Here is a 13,794-nt window from a genome sequence, read left to right on the forward strand (position 1 = left end):
ACATTTAAGAGTTACTGTGCACCCTACCTCACATGGAAATAACTGCTTTATTTGCCCTGCCATGTCTTCCTCAACTATCAAAGTGTCAGCACAACTCCAACTGTTGTCCCTCTTCCCCCTCTCTTCCTATGCTATTTTCTGGCATAATGGCATGTTTACAACCCATATATGCAATTCCTATGTCACCAGTGAGCAATCACAGGAGTTACTGTACTAACACACCTCTGCTGTAGCCCAGATGCTTTGCCAGAGTTTCTCTGGGTCACAGGAAGAGGCTCCTGAACACTGTCACTCCATGCTTTCCAATCAGATGCAGGATCACCAGCTTCTCTCAATAAATAAATTTTATCTTATAACAGGTTCCAGTGTAGCTTTAGATTCTGAAGATAAATAAAAGAAAGTCTTTCAATATTAAGACTGGCCTTTTACTGAAACACCAAGATTAACAAGACTACAAATTTAAACCATTCAGAAAAGTAATACTCAGAGGAAGAAATAGTCCCTGCTTAGCTGCGTCCTCCAGAGGGAAGCACAGAAGAGATGAAGGTACAGTCACTGTACAGCCTACAGGCTGTATGTGTGTGACAGATACATGCACATTGGTCTGGAAAAGTGAGGGAATTACTCTAGGTCATAGTCAGCCTCTCTTTCCTCACCTGCTCTTACTGGAGGGGTCCTTCCTCACACTTCTAATGAATTTGTCATCTCAAGTCATGGAAAAATGACAAGACCACACTATTATGAGCTTAGCTTTTTGTCTAAACTGCATTAAACTTCCTTTGTATTGCAACAGAAAAAGATTTAAGATAATCTCACTGGGTAATTGAACCTCACTCCCTTTGGTACTTGCAGAAGCTTAACATGAAATAAATAAAATCAGCATGCTGTCAGGGCGAGATGTTTTACAGACACAAGTGTTTTGATTTAAATACTAAGGCCTCCACATTCATTAGGGGATGAAATCCTTAAAACAGGGGGCTTAGTGAAAGAATAAAGCCATTTGCCTTCTAGTTTTCAAACCCTGAAGCAGCAAGAAGAGCACGATGAGAACACTGGCTTCCTTCTTCCTCCCTCGAAGGCTGCACATTAATGAGGGCTGAATAGCAAGTGTAACTCCACAAACAAGTGCCTGAAATAATGGTTAGTCAACAGTATTTCCTAATCTTTCAACAGCATCTAGCTTCAAAGGTTTTCTCTAAAATAGAAGACTGGAGAGTTCAGACACTGCAATACCAGGTGGCGTTCCAGGACATTACAGCAGTCTGTCAGGGTCCTGATTAAAACTAAAGTCACACACAAGGGACAGGTGATCGGAAGGGTAATTGAATGAGGGCAGCCTGTTGGGCCCAATTTGCTCTTCAGTCAGCAAGCCCAGGGCTGAGTTCACATTCAAGGCATGCTGGGAATACCAGATATAATCCAGTGTGTGCCGGCACTCTCCAGAGGGCCGGATCTTCCAGGTGGTGTAGGGGGGCTCCGTCTGTCCATCGGGGCTCAGCAGCTTGTACGCACTGTTTAAATTGAGGCTGGAGTTGGAGAACTCCCTGTAGACCTCCTCGGTTGGCTCCGCGTTGAAGTCTCCGCAGACAATCAGGGGGATCTTTGCTCCCTGGGTGATGTTCTTCAGGTTCTGGAGGAGGTCACAGCCCTGAGCAGAGCGGAACCTCTCCCAGCCCGTGCGGGCTTTCAGGTGGGTGACGGCGATGCAGAAGAGCCTCCCGGTCTCGTGGCACTTCAGTGTCTGAGCAATGGCCACCTGGTTGGTCTTCAGCTTCATGGCAGTGAGCCGGATGTTGGCGCTGCTGATGAGCTCGAAGCGCTCCTTGAGGAAGAACATGGCGCAGCCATCCGGCCCGTTGTTGTGCTCCACATCCAGGCACGGCGACCACGGCTTCGGGAAGAACGTGCACTGGTAGCCCAGGCGGCTGAGGAGCGGCTCAAAGGTGTCGAAGTAGTGGTCGACTTCCTGAAGGCACAAGATGTCGGGCTTGTATGCAAGGATTTCCTCCAGGATGAGGCACTTCCTCTCCTCCCACTTCAGAGCTTCCATGGGGCACTGAACAAAGTTGTCTTTGCCTTCCCCGAGAGCTGGAATTAGCAGGGAGGGTAAACAAAAAACCCAAAAGTTAATGATAGCTGAAACGGCCTGTCATCCTCCAGGCTTTATCAGTTTACATGCTGGTGACTTTAAGGGTACCAGATTTGCCAGTAGGTGTGAGAACCCCATCTCAAGTCACTGGAGTCACTCCAAAAAAATTAAGCTCCTTTTACAGATAAAAGATATATTAAGACTTTCTCCCCCTCTGCCCACTACACAAGGGCAAGTACTTCCACGTGTGGCTGCTGCAGCATAAGCCAAAATAAAATGAAGTGGGTTAAGAGAGACTGCAGAAGGTTAAGGCAGTCCCTATGAGGAAAATTGCCCACACCAAAAGATTTTAAGATGAGGCTGCTGCAGTCGTCAACTTACAGCCTTGATTCAAAACTATCAGTTAAAATTATTTTTAAGCATTAATAATTCCCGTAGCAGATCTGAATTTATGGATAGCTCACCAATAAGGTAATCAGAAACTGAAGAGAAACATCACAAACAAAACTTAGGAAAAAGATCAGTTTTCTCTGGGGTTAACAACCATCTAAAACTGATGGGTCACAGCTTTTAGAATACACTACATTCAGTTAAGACAGGAATTTGGGGCTACCTTTGGCATCAGAGTTGCAAGGAGAGACCTTTTTTTCCTTTCCTGTGGGACAGAAGGAAAGCCACTATTTCAAGTGCTCAAAATACTGCCCCCTGGCCCTCAGTCAGTCGTGTCTCATGTAGTTCACTCCTCTCCCTTTGCTCTGCCAGGGTTTTCATGGCTGCATTTGATCTCAAGCTCATACCTTGAGCTCACAAGCATCTCCTACCTTGGGCGAGGATGTTCCACTGCATGACCCGGATGGGGCGGTGGTTACTGCCGCTATTTTTCTTCAGGTTCACAAAGTTCCTCTGGAACCGGGGTGGCCGCTTCTGCAGAACAATCTGACATTCCTCCAGCAGATCCTTGGGGTCTATAGGATCCAGCTGTGCTGAGTCCAGCTGCTCCAAGCAGTCCTGGTGCCGGGACACGGCACCGCTGCTCAGCGTCTTGGCGAGCACGCTGTAGAGCCGGCTGGTGCTGTTTCCCATGGAACACACTGCAAGGGAAAAACTGCTGTTAGAGATGGCCCACCACAACTCTCCTCGTCACCTGGGTACCTTGCTGCAGTGCCAGCCATTGGTGGTTTGTGCAGGAGCCTGTTCCTGACTCCGAGACAAAATAAGAAGGATGCAGAAGAGGGTTAGTCCTGTGCAGTCTCATGTTCTGCCTGTCATCAGGGGCTGCAGCCTGCAAACAGTCTGGTCTAAGACATCATGCTGCTGTCTTCTAAGGCGACAAATAAGTCTTTCAATCAGAATAGCAGGGCTAAGATTAACTCTGCATATATTGTAGAAAACACAGTAGAGCACACTTTTTCCCTGTTCACAGAGGAGAGAGCCCAGTAGGTGGACAAGTGCTGCCTGCTCCTTATTTCATGCGCAGCATTTGCTTCTGATGGAGAGGGCACTCTGCATGGCCTGGCACCCTGTGTCCACATGGGATGCCTCCAGGCTGCAGACTCCAGGTAACCTGACTAACCCTCAGGTTAGTATTTAACAGGAATCTCTGATCAGTGTCATTTATCCCCAAAGCAGTAATGCTGTTATGACTATGAAGCAGCCAGATGCTCAGGATGTGGAGTGGAGAAGGTGGTGCCTCCCAGCTCCACATCCCTATGTTCATTCCCCCCACCCTCCTTTCTCCCTGTATCTCCTCGCTCTTTTGTGCTGTGCCCCAGCTCAGCAGTTTCCAGCCCTCCCTGGGCCCCAGCCACCTCCTGTTCCACTGGCCACCTTACCCACATGAGCTGCACACAAGCTGCTGTCTCCAGCTCTCCCTGCTAATGCAGCTGGCCCTCACCCAGCCCCACGTCTCCTACAGGGAGGTCTCCCCATCCCACATGGGCTTACAGCTGCCACGGGATGGGGATGCACATGTGTCCCTGCTCTGTTTTGCCCCTACACACATTTTGTGGTATTTGTACAGTGTGTGCAAGAGCTCTCCAGCCCTGTCTCAGGGAGGGAGGGCTTTGCTCCTTCAAACACAGGCAGGAAGGGCAGTGCTTGCACCACAGCAACTTGCATAAGAGGCAATGCTGACTGAGTTTTGTTGTTGTCTCAACTTACTAATTTACTCTGAATGCCTTTTGCAAAGGGAATCTTAAGCAAAAGAACTTCAGTGTTGCACTGCTGTTGGCCCACAGTGGTTTTTAAGTAGGTTTATTTGTACATTTGAGTTACTTAAAAAAGGAAGAGGATGAAACCGTCATCTTGTGATCACATCTTGCAGAAGATTTGGCATGCTAGCCAACACACCTACATGCTCAGACTGAACTACAGCACTACCAATTTTAAGATCTGGTGACAGACATACAGTAATGACAGGCTAGAGGGGCAGGCAGTAAGATGGACACCCTTACAGTTCAATAAACAAATTCAGGAGGAAAAGAAAGACTCTCCAGTATAAGCCCCACATCCTTGTATTTAGGAAAATGGATACTTTTAAAAGATACTAAAAACTACTTGCTTTAATGTGTGTTTTGTATGTGTAATCCCATGAACATTTCCAAGAAAGTTGTGAAATGGGAATTTAGATTAATATAGGACGTTTCTCCTCATCTCTGTCCTTTTAGTTAAAGTAATAGGAGTTCCTCAAACTGAGATGTGATTTTGAGCTCACACACACATCTTTCCACAGAAGCTATGTGCAGTGTTTCTGTTTCTGCAGCCTTTCTCAGTTTACAGAGAAATTTACTTCTTCTCAAGAAGCCAAGTACTGCTGAGGTAGTAGAAGTGCCCTTTAATAGTGAGGGAAAGCACAAAATCCCTAAGCAGGATCCTGACACAGCTGTGCGGGGAGCAGGGATGAAAGCACGCTCTGTGCTGGATACAGAAGGGTGCAGTTTACACACAAGCAGGGCTGCCAGGCAGCCATGTAGAAACCCAAAGAAATCAGTAGAGCCTTTAATAGATGCTCCACAGGGAGCCACTCACCTATTTTTAGGACAGGTACAACCCCCGGCTAAGTGCTGCAAGTGGAGATAAGCACAGTCCTTTCTGCTGCATCAGGGCTGCGGTCAGCAGCTGAGTGCAGCCCCTGACATGCCGTGGATGAGGAGCATGGCTCATGTGGGGGTCTCCAAAGGAATAATAATAACAACCCTCCAAGAAGCCATTAGCAAGCTCTTAGGCTGCTTGTGGCTTGACCTGAGTCAGAGGGATGATGCTGAAAGGCACAAGGTAGGTGCAACACACCTGGAGTCAAAGGCCTGCTGGCAAAGCCCTGAGCAGCTTGCAGCTGTTACAGCAGGATCAAGGCTAAGCTCAGCCTCCACCTGCCAAGCTGCAAACAAAGCCAGAGTATTGTCTAAATCGCATCATCCCTGGGATTGTGGTGCATCCAGCTCTTTATGGGGTGTAAAGCACAGCCCAGCCTGCACTATGGCCCAGAACTGATCTGACAGCTTTTAAAGTCAGTCATGACTCAGGAAGGAAAAAGAGCTTCAGTCTTCTTTTGAGGGCCCAGAGATGATTGTGTGAAAGAGGGTCTAGACTGTAAATTAAGCACTTTCAGTCCTGGCATAGGTGGCTTGAAAGTTCTTGGCTGAAGCAGGGGGCTCCTTGGGAAGATTCCAGCTTATCTATCTGCACAAGTTCTTTGTACCCAAAGTGCTGGAATCATGACAACACAGACTGAGCTGTTCTGCAGAACAGGGGCCAGACCAACAACCCGAACCTGAAAACTCCAAACACAGAATCCATTTTTTGTTACTTCTGCAATGCTGAACCGTGTCCACAGCAGTCCAGCTACAATACAAGTACAAGGTCACCACTCTGAAATCTCACCGTGCAAGTGAAGTGACCTGTAACTTGCTGGGACAATGTGTGCTGCCAGTGCTGTGACACTCTGGTGCTGGTGGGGGCAGAGGCAGACTTGTGCAGATAGATAAGCAGTCACCTTAAGCTGGAACCTTCCCAAGGAGCCCCCTGCTTCAGCCAAGAACTTTCAAGCCACCTATACCAGGACTGAAAGTGCTTAATTTACAGTCTAGACCCTCTTTCACACAATCATCTCTGGGCCCTCAGAAGAAGACTGAAGCTCTTTTTCCTTCCTGAGAAGGAAGCAGACTTCTGAGCTTGCACTGTAGCAGTGGATAGCAAACAAGAAAGTGATTCTCTTGGTGTTATGTAACAGGGAACTCAGCAATTACTATGCAAGGTGCTTAAATCAAAAAGTTCCTTCTCCTCAGCAAGGGTGGTACCTCAGCACAGTAAGGGTAAGGGAAGAATTCAAACTGAGAGTTAAATGTAAGAACAGGGTGTAAAGTTGGCAGGCTTCTTGCTCCATCCAGGACAGAAGAGAGGAACTTCTAGGATCTCAGGCAATGAGCCATCAGATACTTTATTTCAGAGATGAGGGCTGCAGAAGGGTATTGGACCCTGACCTTTTGGGTAAGGTGAACAACATGCCCATCTCCCTTCCTTTCAGGTCATACCTCCCAGCACCACTTTCAGGCAGAAGCCCTACCCTGTTCACCACAAGGCTTTCCCTGCCAGGTGAATGACTCCACACACCGGCAGTCTGGAGTTGCATCAGCCTCCAAGGCCCTAGAGCTGGCAGCAGCTAGAAATGCCCTCCTCGGAACCCCAGTTCCAGGAACCACTTGATAGGCTCCAACCCCATGTGACAAAATCTACGCTACCAAGCTATCATACTACATGTACAACCTCGTCTGGGACAGAAATGAGAGCTCATCAGAGGAAGGCAGAAGCTGCCTGTTCTCAACAGGCAACATGAGAAAGAAGAGTGAACCTCAAATCCTGCCTGCAGTAATATAGGGAATCAGTACTTGGCACAAGCTCTGGAAACCTTTATCTTCATGAATGCTTTATTAATCATGAACTCGATTCTGCCAGCTCTCAGATGCATATGCTCCTCTTCCCTGTAGTGCCATGGAGCTTCGATCCTGCCATACGGCACCCTGGCCAACAGGACGAAGAGAAGCACCCTGCCCCAGCCTGGCCTCTACACTCCTCCTGCAACAGCAGCAACAGGGAATGAACTCACTTCACCCCAAGCCCAGCTGAAGGCAGTAGGGCAAAGTGGATCTCCCGCATGCCAGATGTGTAATACAGCCTCAGACATATTGCCCAGAGACGCTGTGGCTGTTCTATCACTGGAAGTGCCCAAGCCCAGCCTGGATAGAGCTTTAAGCAAACCGGTCTAGTGGGAGGTGTCCCTGCTCCTTGAGGGAGGAACCAAGTGACCTTTAAGGTCTCTTCCAACCCAAGCCATTCCATGATAAGGTGTTGGGCTTATTGCCCTGCCACGGCAACAGTGAGGAGCACGTTGGCTGCTGCCCCAGCTGCCAGCAGGAATGCCTCCGGATGGGCATTCTGAGCCACGGCCAGAGGCGGCTTAGGGCTGGATCCGAGCTCAGGGGTGCGGTGGGTGCACACACCGAGCCGGGGTCCGCACAGGCACCCGAGGGCATCGCGGCACTTTCCAGGTCTCATGTAGGGAATGAAGAACGGGGTGTAATTACTTAACAGGCGAATAGGGACGTGACGGCTGCTGCTGCCTGCCAGAGGGGAACCTGGGCTGCTCCCACACGCTGCCGTCAGTGAAAAGTGAGCCTTGAGTGAGTCAAGCTCATCCTACACCAAGGGCAGCTAAAGGGGGCAGCTCAGCGAGCCGAGAGCAGGCTCCTGACAGCGGCACACGGACACTGACTCTCTGGCTCACAGCAGGCCAGCGCACCGACACCGGGCTGACTCCCGCACCCAGCCCAGGCGCGGGCACAGGGCGCTCCATCCCCCACACGGAGGGCACCGAGCCAGAAACGCCCGAAGCTCCGGCGGGCTCTCCGGCAGCGCCTGCCGCGATGCCGCGGGATGCTGCCCGCTCTCACCGGCCGGGCGAACGCCACGGCCGCTGCCTTAGAGCCCAAGGGCCGCTCCAGTCCCGGAGAGGTGGCTGGCGAGGGGACAGGGGACACGCTGACGCGGGCAGCACAGCCCAGATCCCGCTCCGACAGCACCAGCCCGGCACCAGCCTCCGGCTGTGACCCCGCGCGGTTCCCTCCTCGGCCCGTACCCACCTGTGCGGGGCGGCGTCCCCGGGGCGGGCGGGCCGCCCGCTGCTGCCCGCGGGGCGGCGGGGCCGGGGCGGCGGCGCCGGGCGCGGCAGCGGCGGCTGGCAGCGGGGCCGCGGCAGCGGCGGCTGGCAGCGGGGCCGCGGCAGCGGCAGGCGGGAGGCCGAGGCGGCGGCGGCGGGAGCGCAGCAGAGGGCGGGCAGGGCCGAGCAGAGGCAGCGCGCGGAGCTCTGGTACATGCTCCCGGCGGGACGGAGCGGCACCGGCGGGGATCGGGCGGAACCGGGCGGGATCAGGGGCGCAGCAGCTCCCGTGCCCGCCCCGCGGCCGCGCTTATACGGGCGGCTGCGCCCCGCGCGGCGCGTGCCTCGGGCACTACCACCCTCACCAGCGGGGGGGAATGACAATGTACAAACAAACCCTCCCAGGCACCGCCGCCCGCACACCGAGCCCGCCCGCAAAGAGCGGCGAGCCCGCTTTCCGCGACCGTCCCGCGGTCCCGCTGGCGGAGGACGCTACGGTAGGAAGGACGCCCTCCGTGGCCGCTCCCGCCTCCCCTACCCCGCCATGGAGTGGTCTGGCCCGGGGGAGGTTTCCCGCCGGTGATGTCAGCAAGGGGCGCTCTCTGCTCCAACAGGCGTCACGGCTCAGGGGCCGCCTGGCCCGGCGCAGCCCGGCCCTGTGCGAGCGGCGGGGCTCGGCAGCCGCGGGGCTTGGCAGCCGCGGGGCTTCCCGTGCAGCTGGGCGGGTCCTGCAGCGTTGGGGATATAATGTCCTCTACTGGGATGGCTCGCTCAGACACGAGCAGCATTCCTCCCCAGGCCCGCCACGTCCCCAGGACAGCGTGGAGAGCGAGACACTCCCTCAGCACGGCACCCCACCCTGTAGGAGTCTGTGAGGCGCTGGGCTGGGGGGGAATATCCGGGAATAGCCCCCGGTAAGGGGGTTCTGGGCCCCAAAGCTGGGAGCTGGGGGTGCGTGCTCTTGTTTGTTGTTTCCCCTGCTTCCCGTGGTCTCTTTGCTCCAGCGCCCTGTGCCAGGCCAGAGCGGCCAAGGGCAGCCCCGAATTCCTGTGCTGGAATTAGGGCAGTGCCCGCAGCTAGTCTGAACGGGCTTCCTGCTGAAAATGGGACCTTTTTTTTTTTCCTAGAAATACGCGTTTCTCTATGTGTTTGATAAACTACCGAGGGGGCCAGGGGGAGGCAGATGCCTTCTGTGAGGGATGCTGCTGCTGCAGGAACCAGGACAAGCTGGCAGCATGGCATTACACCTGAGTCTGCTTAAGCGCCCCTGGCTCATCCCTCTTTTTCTCAGGCTTTCTCTTGACAGAAAGATGGCATTAGGGCACAGCAGCTGACCCCTGTGTTCCCTGTGTTTTGGTGTTCCAGTGCCTGCTGTCAAGGTTTTTTTCTCCAGTTTGCTGCCTACTGGGCTTAGGGTGGTTATAGCCATCCTCTGGAGACAAGAGAGAACAGTGGAATCATTTAGGTGGGAAAAAAACTCCAGGATCATCGGGGTGGAAGGTTTTGTTTGGGTGCCGGGGGTGTTCTCTTGGTGGGCCCTCAAGCCCCAGCAGCCCACTGCACCAACTCTTCAACAGGATGGGGGACACGCAGAAAAAGGGGCCTTGGAGAGGCTAAGGATGCTTCTAGTCCTGTCTCAGTAACCAGAGGGAGCCAGCAACCCACTCTGCAACTGCCAGGCAGTTCAATAACTGAGTGAATGAAAAAGTATGGTGAAAGCATTGAAAAAGACCATTCCAGAGCAACCTCAGAAGAGTTGCCTCTGTTCAGCAGCATGACAGGCTGGGCTCCACTGCTGAGCAAAGTCAGGTTTTGGAGACGGTCTTAACCTCTGTTCTTTGTGCTTTCAGGATGAATTACCTGCAGGCTGCCTGTGTGTGTGACGTGTGACCTCATTCTAAGCTGCAAGTGAAGGGGATTTCACAACCTTCCTGAGCTTCCAGAAAACTCTTGTCTGCTTTGGTTTTGGGCACATATGTAGGCATGCCTCTGGGTACAGGGGAAAGGCAGTCCTGACCTTTCCAGGGACTAAATTGGCCTCCAGGGCTGGAAGCAAATGCAAGGTGCCATCAGAAAGATGGGACTTGTCTTTTCCCCTGGCATGTCATGAGATCTCTGACTTTCTAGGTGCTCATCTTTCCTAAGCATACAGCTGACCCTGCTTTCCCCAGTGCGGGAGGTGCATCTTGGCCTGGGCAACACTAGTTGATCCCTGTCGTTGTTCTAGCAATCTTTTAATCTTGCAGACTGTTTTTCATGGGCCTGGTCTTTGTTTTCCCCTATAAAAAATAAACATTCTTCTTTCACATCATGTCTTCTAAATCTTTTCTTATTGCTGTCTCCTCAAGCCTCTCCTTGCCCCAGCTCTTCCCCACTGTCTCCTGCATACAGCCCACCACAAATTTGCTTGTCTTTCTTTGTGTTACTCTCCATTCCAGCCACATTTGTCATTGTCAGGTTGTTCTTTGTGACAATTTTCATAGTGCAAAGAACTTTCCTTTCCCTTTGAAGGCAGGTGCATTGTTTGTCTTTTGTCACCTGGTACCACTCTTCTTGCCTAGATTTTGGAAGGGCTTGTTAGGGGTTCAGCGACAACTTGGGAGAATATCCAGAGTCTTCTGGGATGATAGAGTTAGTTTTTCTTTCTGCCCATCCTCTACCTGATTTGCTTCCTTGTTCAGACTTTTCTGTCTCATTTCTAGAGCTGGATTTGATCCCTTGTACCATTTTGATGGTTTGAGCCCTCTTGGAACTGACTGATTGCATCCCAGTTTCATCCCTGGAGGCTTGTGCTAGTTCTGTTTTTTCATCTGTAATTTTATCTGTTTGTCTTTGTTACTCATTTTCTTTTTGATTATCAAAGGAAAGATTGTGATATCATGGACTGTGGTAGTCTCACAAGTTCTCTGCTGCTGATGTTTTTGTCTCAATGCTGCTTTTCTCTTCAAAAACATCTATAGAGCAGCTGCAGTTTCAAAGGTGGATCCTAGATCTTGGTGCTTAAACTTACACCTGGCTGTGTGTAGGCTCATCTAGCCCTCCCTAAGCAAAATGCTCTAATGTAAATGCTTTCAAACAAACTAAAAACCCCAAGAAAGATAATTAAACAACAGGTAGGTAATTAGTACCCCACTAACTTTTCCAGTTTTGTTTTCTGCAAAGTGAAGTGGCCTGGCCTTGGCAGACAATGCTGGGAGCGTGGGGGAGAAGCAGCTGGAGAACCTGGGAAGGAAAAGGCTGGAGACTGGATTTCTCTGCTTTCAAGCATGTGGAACATTCCTTGTAGATCTCTCAGCCCTGATTCATATTCTTTCCACTTTAAATATGTAAAGAAGAGACAGAGGCTTGACTGCTGTGCAAGACTGGGAGCCCTGGTTCCTTGCAGGGCTCTGCACCTGACTGGGCTTGTCTGCTCTCAAGTCTGGGCACTCTTATCACAAGGGCAAACCTGCGACTAAGAGGTTATTTCTATGCTTGTTGTGCATGAACCTCTGTAACCAGCTTTTCCTCCCCTTTTCAGATGACCAGATACTTCTGGAAGGAAAGAGTGGTTGGTGATCCAAGGAATCCATGAGCTGTCCCAATGGCCCTGCCATTTCTGGCAGGATTGGGCAAAGAAAGTCCCTGACAATAGTGGCCAAGGGGATAGGTAGCCTGGGTTTTGCTGCTGACAGATTGGAGACTTGGGGACAGGGAAGCTGCTGGCTTTGTGTCTTGCTCAGGAGATGAGGCAGCTGGGCCCATCTCTGAGCTCCAAATCCTCAGCTTTGTTCTGCTCTCCTGCACCATGGAAAAAACCTTGGGTTTTCCACAGAGATGGCTGCTCATCCTCCTCATCTCCTATTCCAGCAGATTTCTTGGAGCTGCTCACCACCTAGCAAGCTTAGTCCTTAAGTAACTAATGAATGGCAGTGCAGTATGTTTGTTATTAATTTTATTTTTCTTGTTGGGTTTTGGCCAACCCACTTCTTCATGTGTTCTCCAAGGAGGAAGGACAGAAGGTTTTCTGCTCCCTGCTGTACTGCATGTGTTTTTCTCTGCTCTCTTGAGTGTTGGCTTTCCTTAGCCAATTAGTGTGCCCATGCTTGCATGACAATAAAAAGGGCATTTGTAAAAGAAAAAGAAGTCCCTGATGAAGCTGTTTTCAGCACATACCGGCTCTGTTCCCAAGACTGGGAACAGTGGTGATTCACCTCCAAAATGTGACTCAGTGATTGCTTGGCATTCCTTGGGGGTGATTCAAAAGCCCTACTAGCCTTCTATGGAAAATAGAATCCTTCCGAAAATACACAAAAGATATGATTAATTTTAGGTGCATGTGACTTAGTGAAAAGAGAGAAGTTCCTTGAGGAATTGATCTCAGCTATCCCGTGTGCATCTGCCTGATGTTTGCACAAGCTGAGATCAGTGAGCAAATGGAGAGGAAGGGTCCAGGTGAAAGGATGCATAGACTGTGAGAAATGCTTTTTTCTTTGTTTTTTTGACCTGATCTTACCCTGGAGATGCTGATGTTTCAAACATCCTGCCCAGGCTGTTAATCCTTTTCCAATGCTGTGATAATCTCAGGACCATCAGGCTGTTGTTACTTACCAAAAAATATGGCTTTGACTCAAGTTTTCCAGCATCTAATAAAAGCAATGATTTCCTCAAACTCCCCTTCCCTGGGATTAGTCATGATCTGAGGATAATGATCCTTCTACCTCCTTAGTCACTTCCTCCCAAGCACTCGTCCCTGTGTCAGGAAGGCATTTGTGCTGTGTTTGGTACTGCTGCTCTAACTGCCAACGTTTTCAGCCTGGAAAAGCATGCTCTGAAGCTGCCACATCTGCAGAGATGGACAGCAATCCCTGGAGTGTCACAGTGGATTAACAGGAGAAAGTCTGTGGCAGTGAGATTCTGCACAGCACAGATGCCTGTGAGCACAGTGGGTTTGAACTTCCTGGTGCACACACATCCCAACACCTGATTTCTCCTGTGAGCAATGCCATCACCTGGAGTGCTGCGTGCTTTCCTGTGGGATGCCTTGTGCAATGCCATCCCCTGGAGTGCTGCGTGCTTTCCTGTGGGATGCCTTGTGCCCCTCAGGATGCCCTTTTGCCCTGTCACGTCACCAGGAGCCCTTCACCTCCCCACCATCAACCTGCTGTGGGGCTGCCTCCCTTGCTGGGCAGCAGGCTGAGAGTGCTTGCCTGCTCTCCCCTCCCTGCCTCACCTTGCTTTGGGCACCGGGGAAGAAGCTGTGAGCCAGCACTAGTGGCAAACATAGGGATCATGGCAGGTTTGAGGGAGGCTGCCCTGACACAAGTTCACCTGAGGTGAAGTAGGGCAGAGATTTAGGTGTTTCAAACAGGTGGCACTGCCATAGATGGCCAAGAGAGCTTTCCAAAGCCCTCAGCTCTCACTCAGTCACTAAAGCATTTCACAACATGGAGCTCTGCCCCTTGAACCCAGTATCTGTCTTGCTACCCAGCAGCAGGTCTGGGTAGCAGATGGTAAAGTGTTCCAGACAGTTAAGGAAGAGGGAATGATAGTGACACTTCTGACGTCTTGTTAA

General features: G+C 51.2%; 1 protein-coding gene across 1 annotated transcript; it reads right to left on the bottom strand.

The window, feature by feature from the left end:
• On the bottom strand, window positions 1-8,570 carry NOCT (nocturnin). Its single transcript, XM_030947635.1, has 4 exons — window positions 8,341-8,570; window positions 8,224-8,294; window positions 2,911-3,180; window positions 1-2,088 (listed from the first exon to the last, which is right to left on the bottom strand). The coding sequence occupies exons 1-4, from the start codon at window positions 8,454-8,456 to the stop codon at window positions 1,253-1,255; spliced, it is 1,293 nt and encodes a 430-aa protein (XP_030803495.1). The 5' UTR covers window positions 8,457-8,570; the 3' UTR covers window positions 1-1,252.
• Between the last annotated feature and the right edge of the window lie 5,224 nt (window positions 8,571-13,794).

Source organism: Camarhynchus parvulus, chromosome 4, assembly GCF_901933205.1.
Source record: "Camarhynchus parvulus chromosome 4, STF_HiC, whole genome shotgun sequence".
NCBI lineage: Eukaryota > Metazoa > Chordata > Aves > Passeriformes > Thraupidae > Camarhynchus > Camarhynchus parvulus.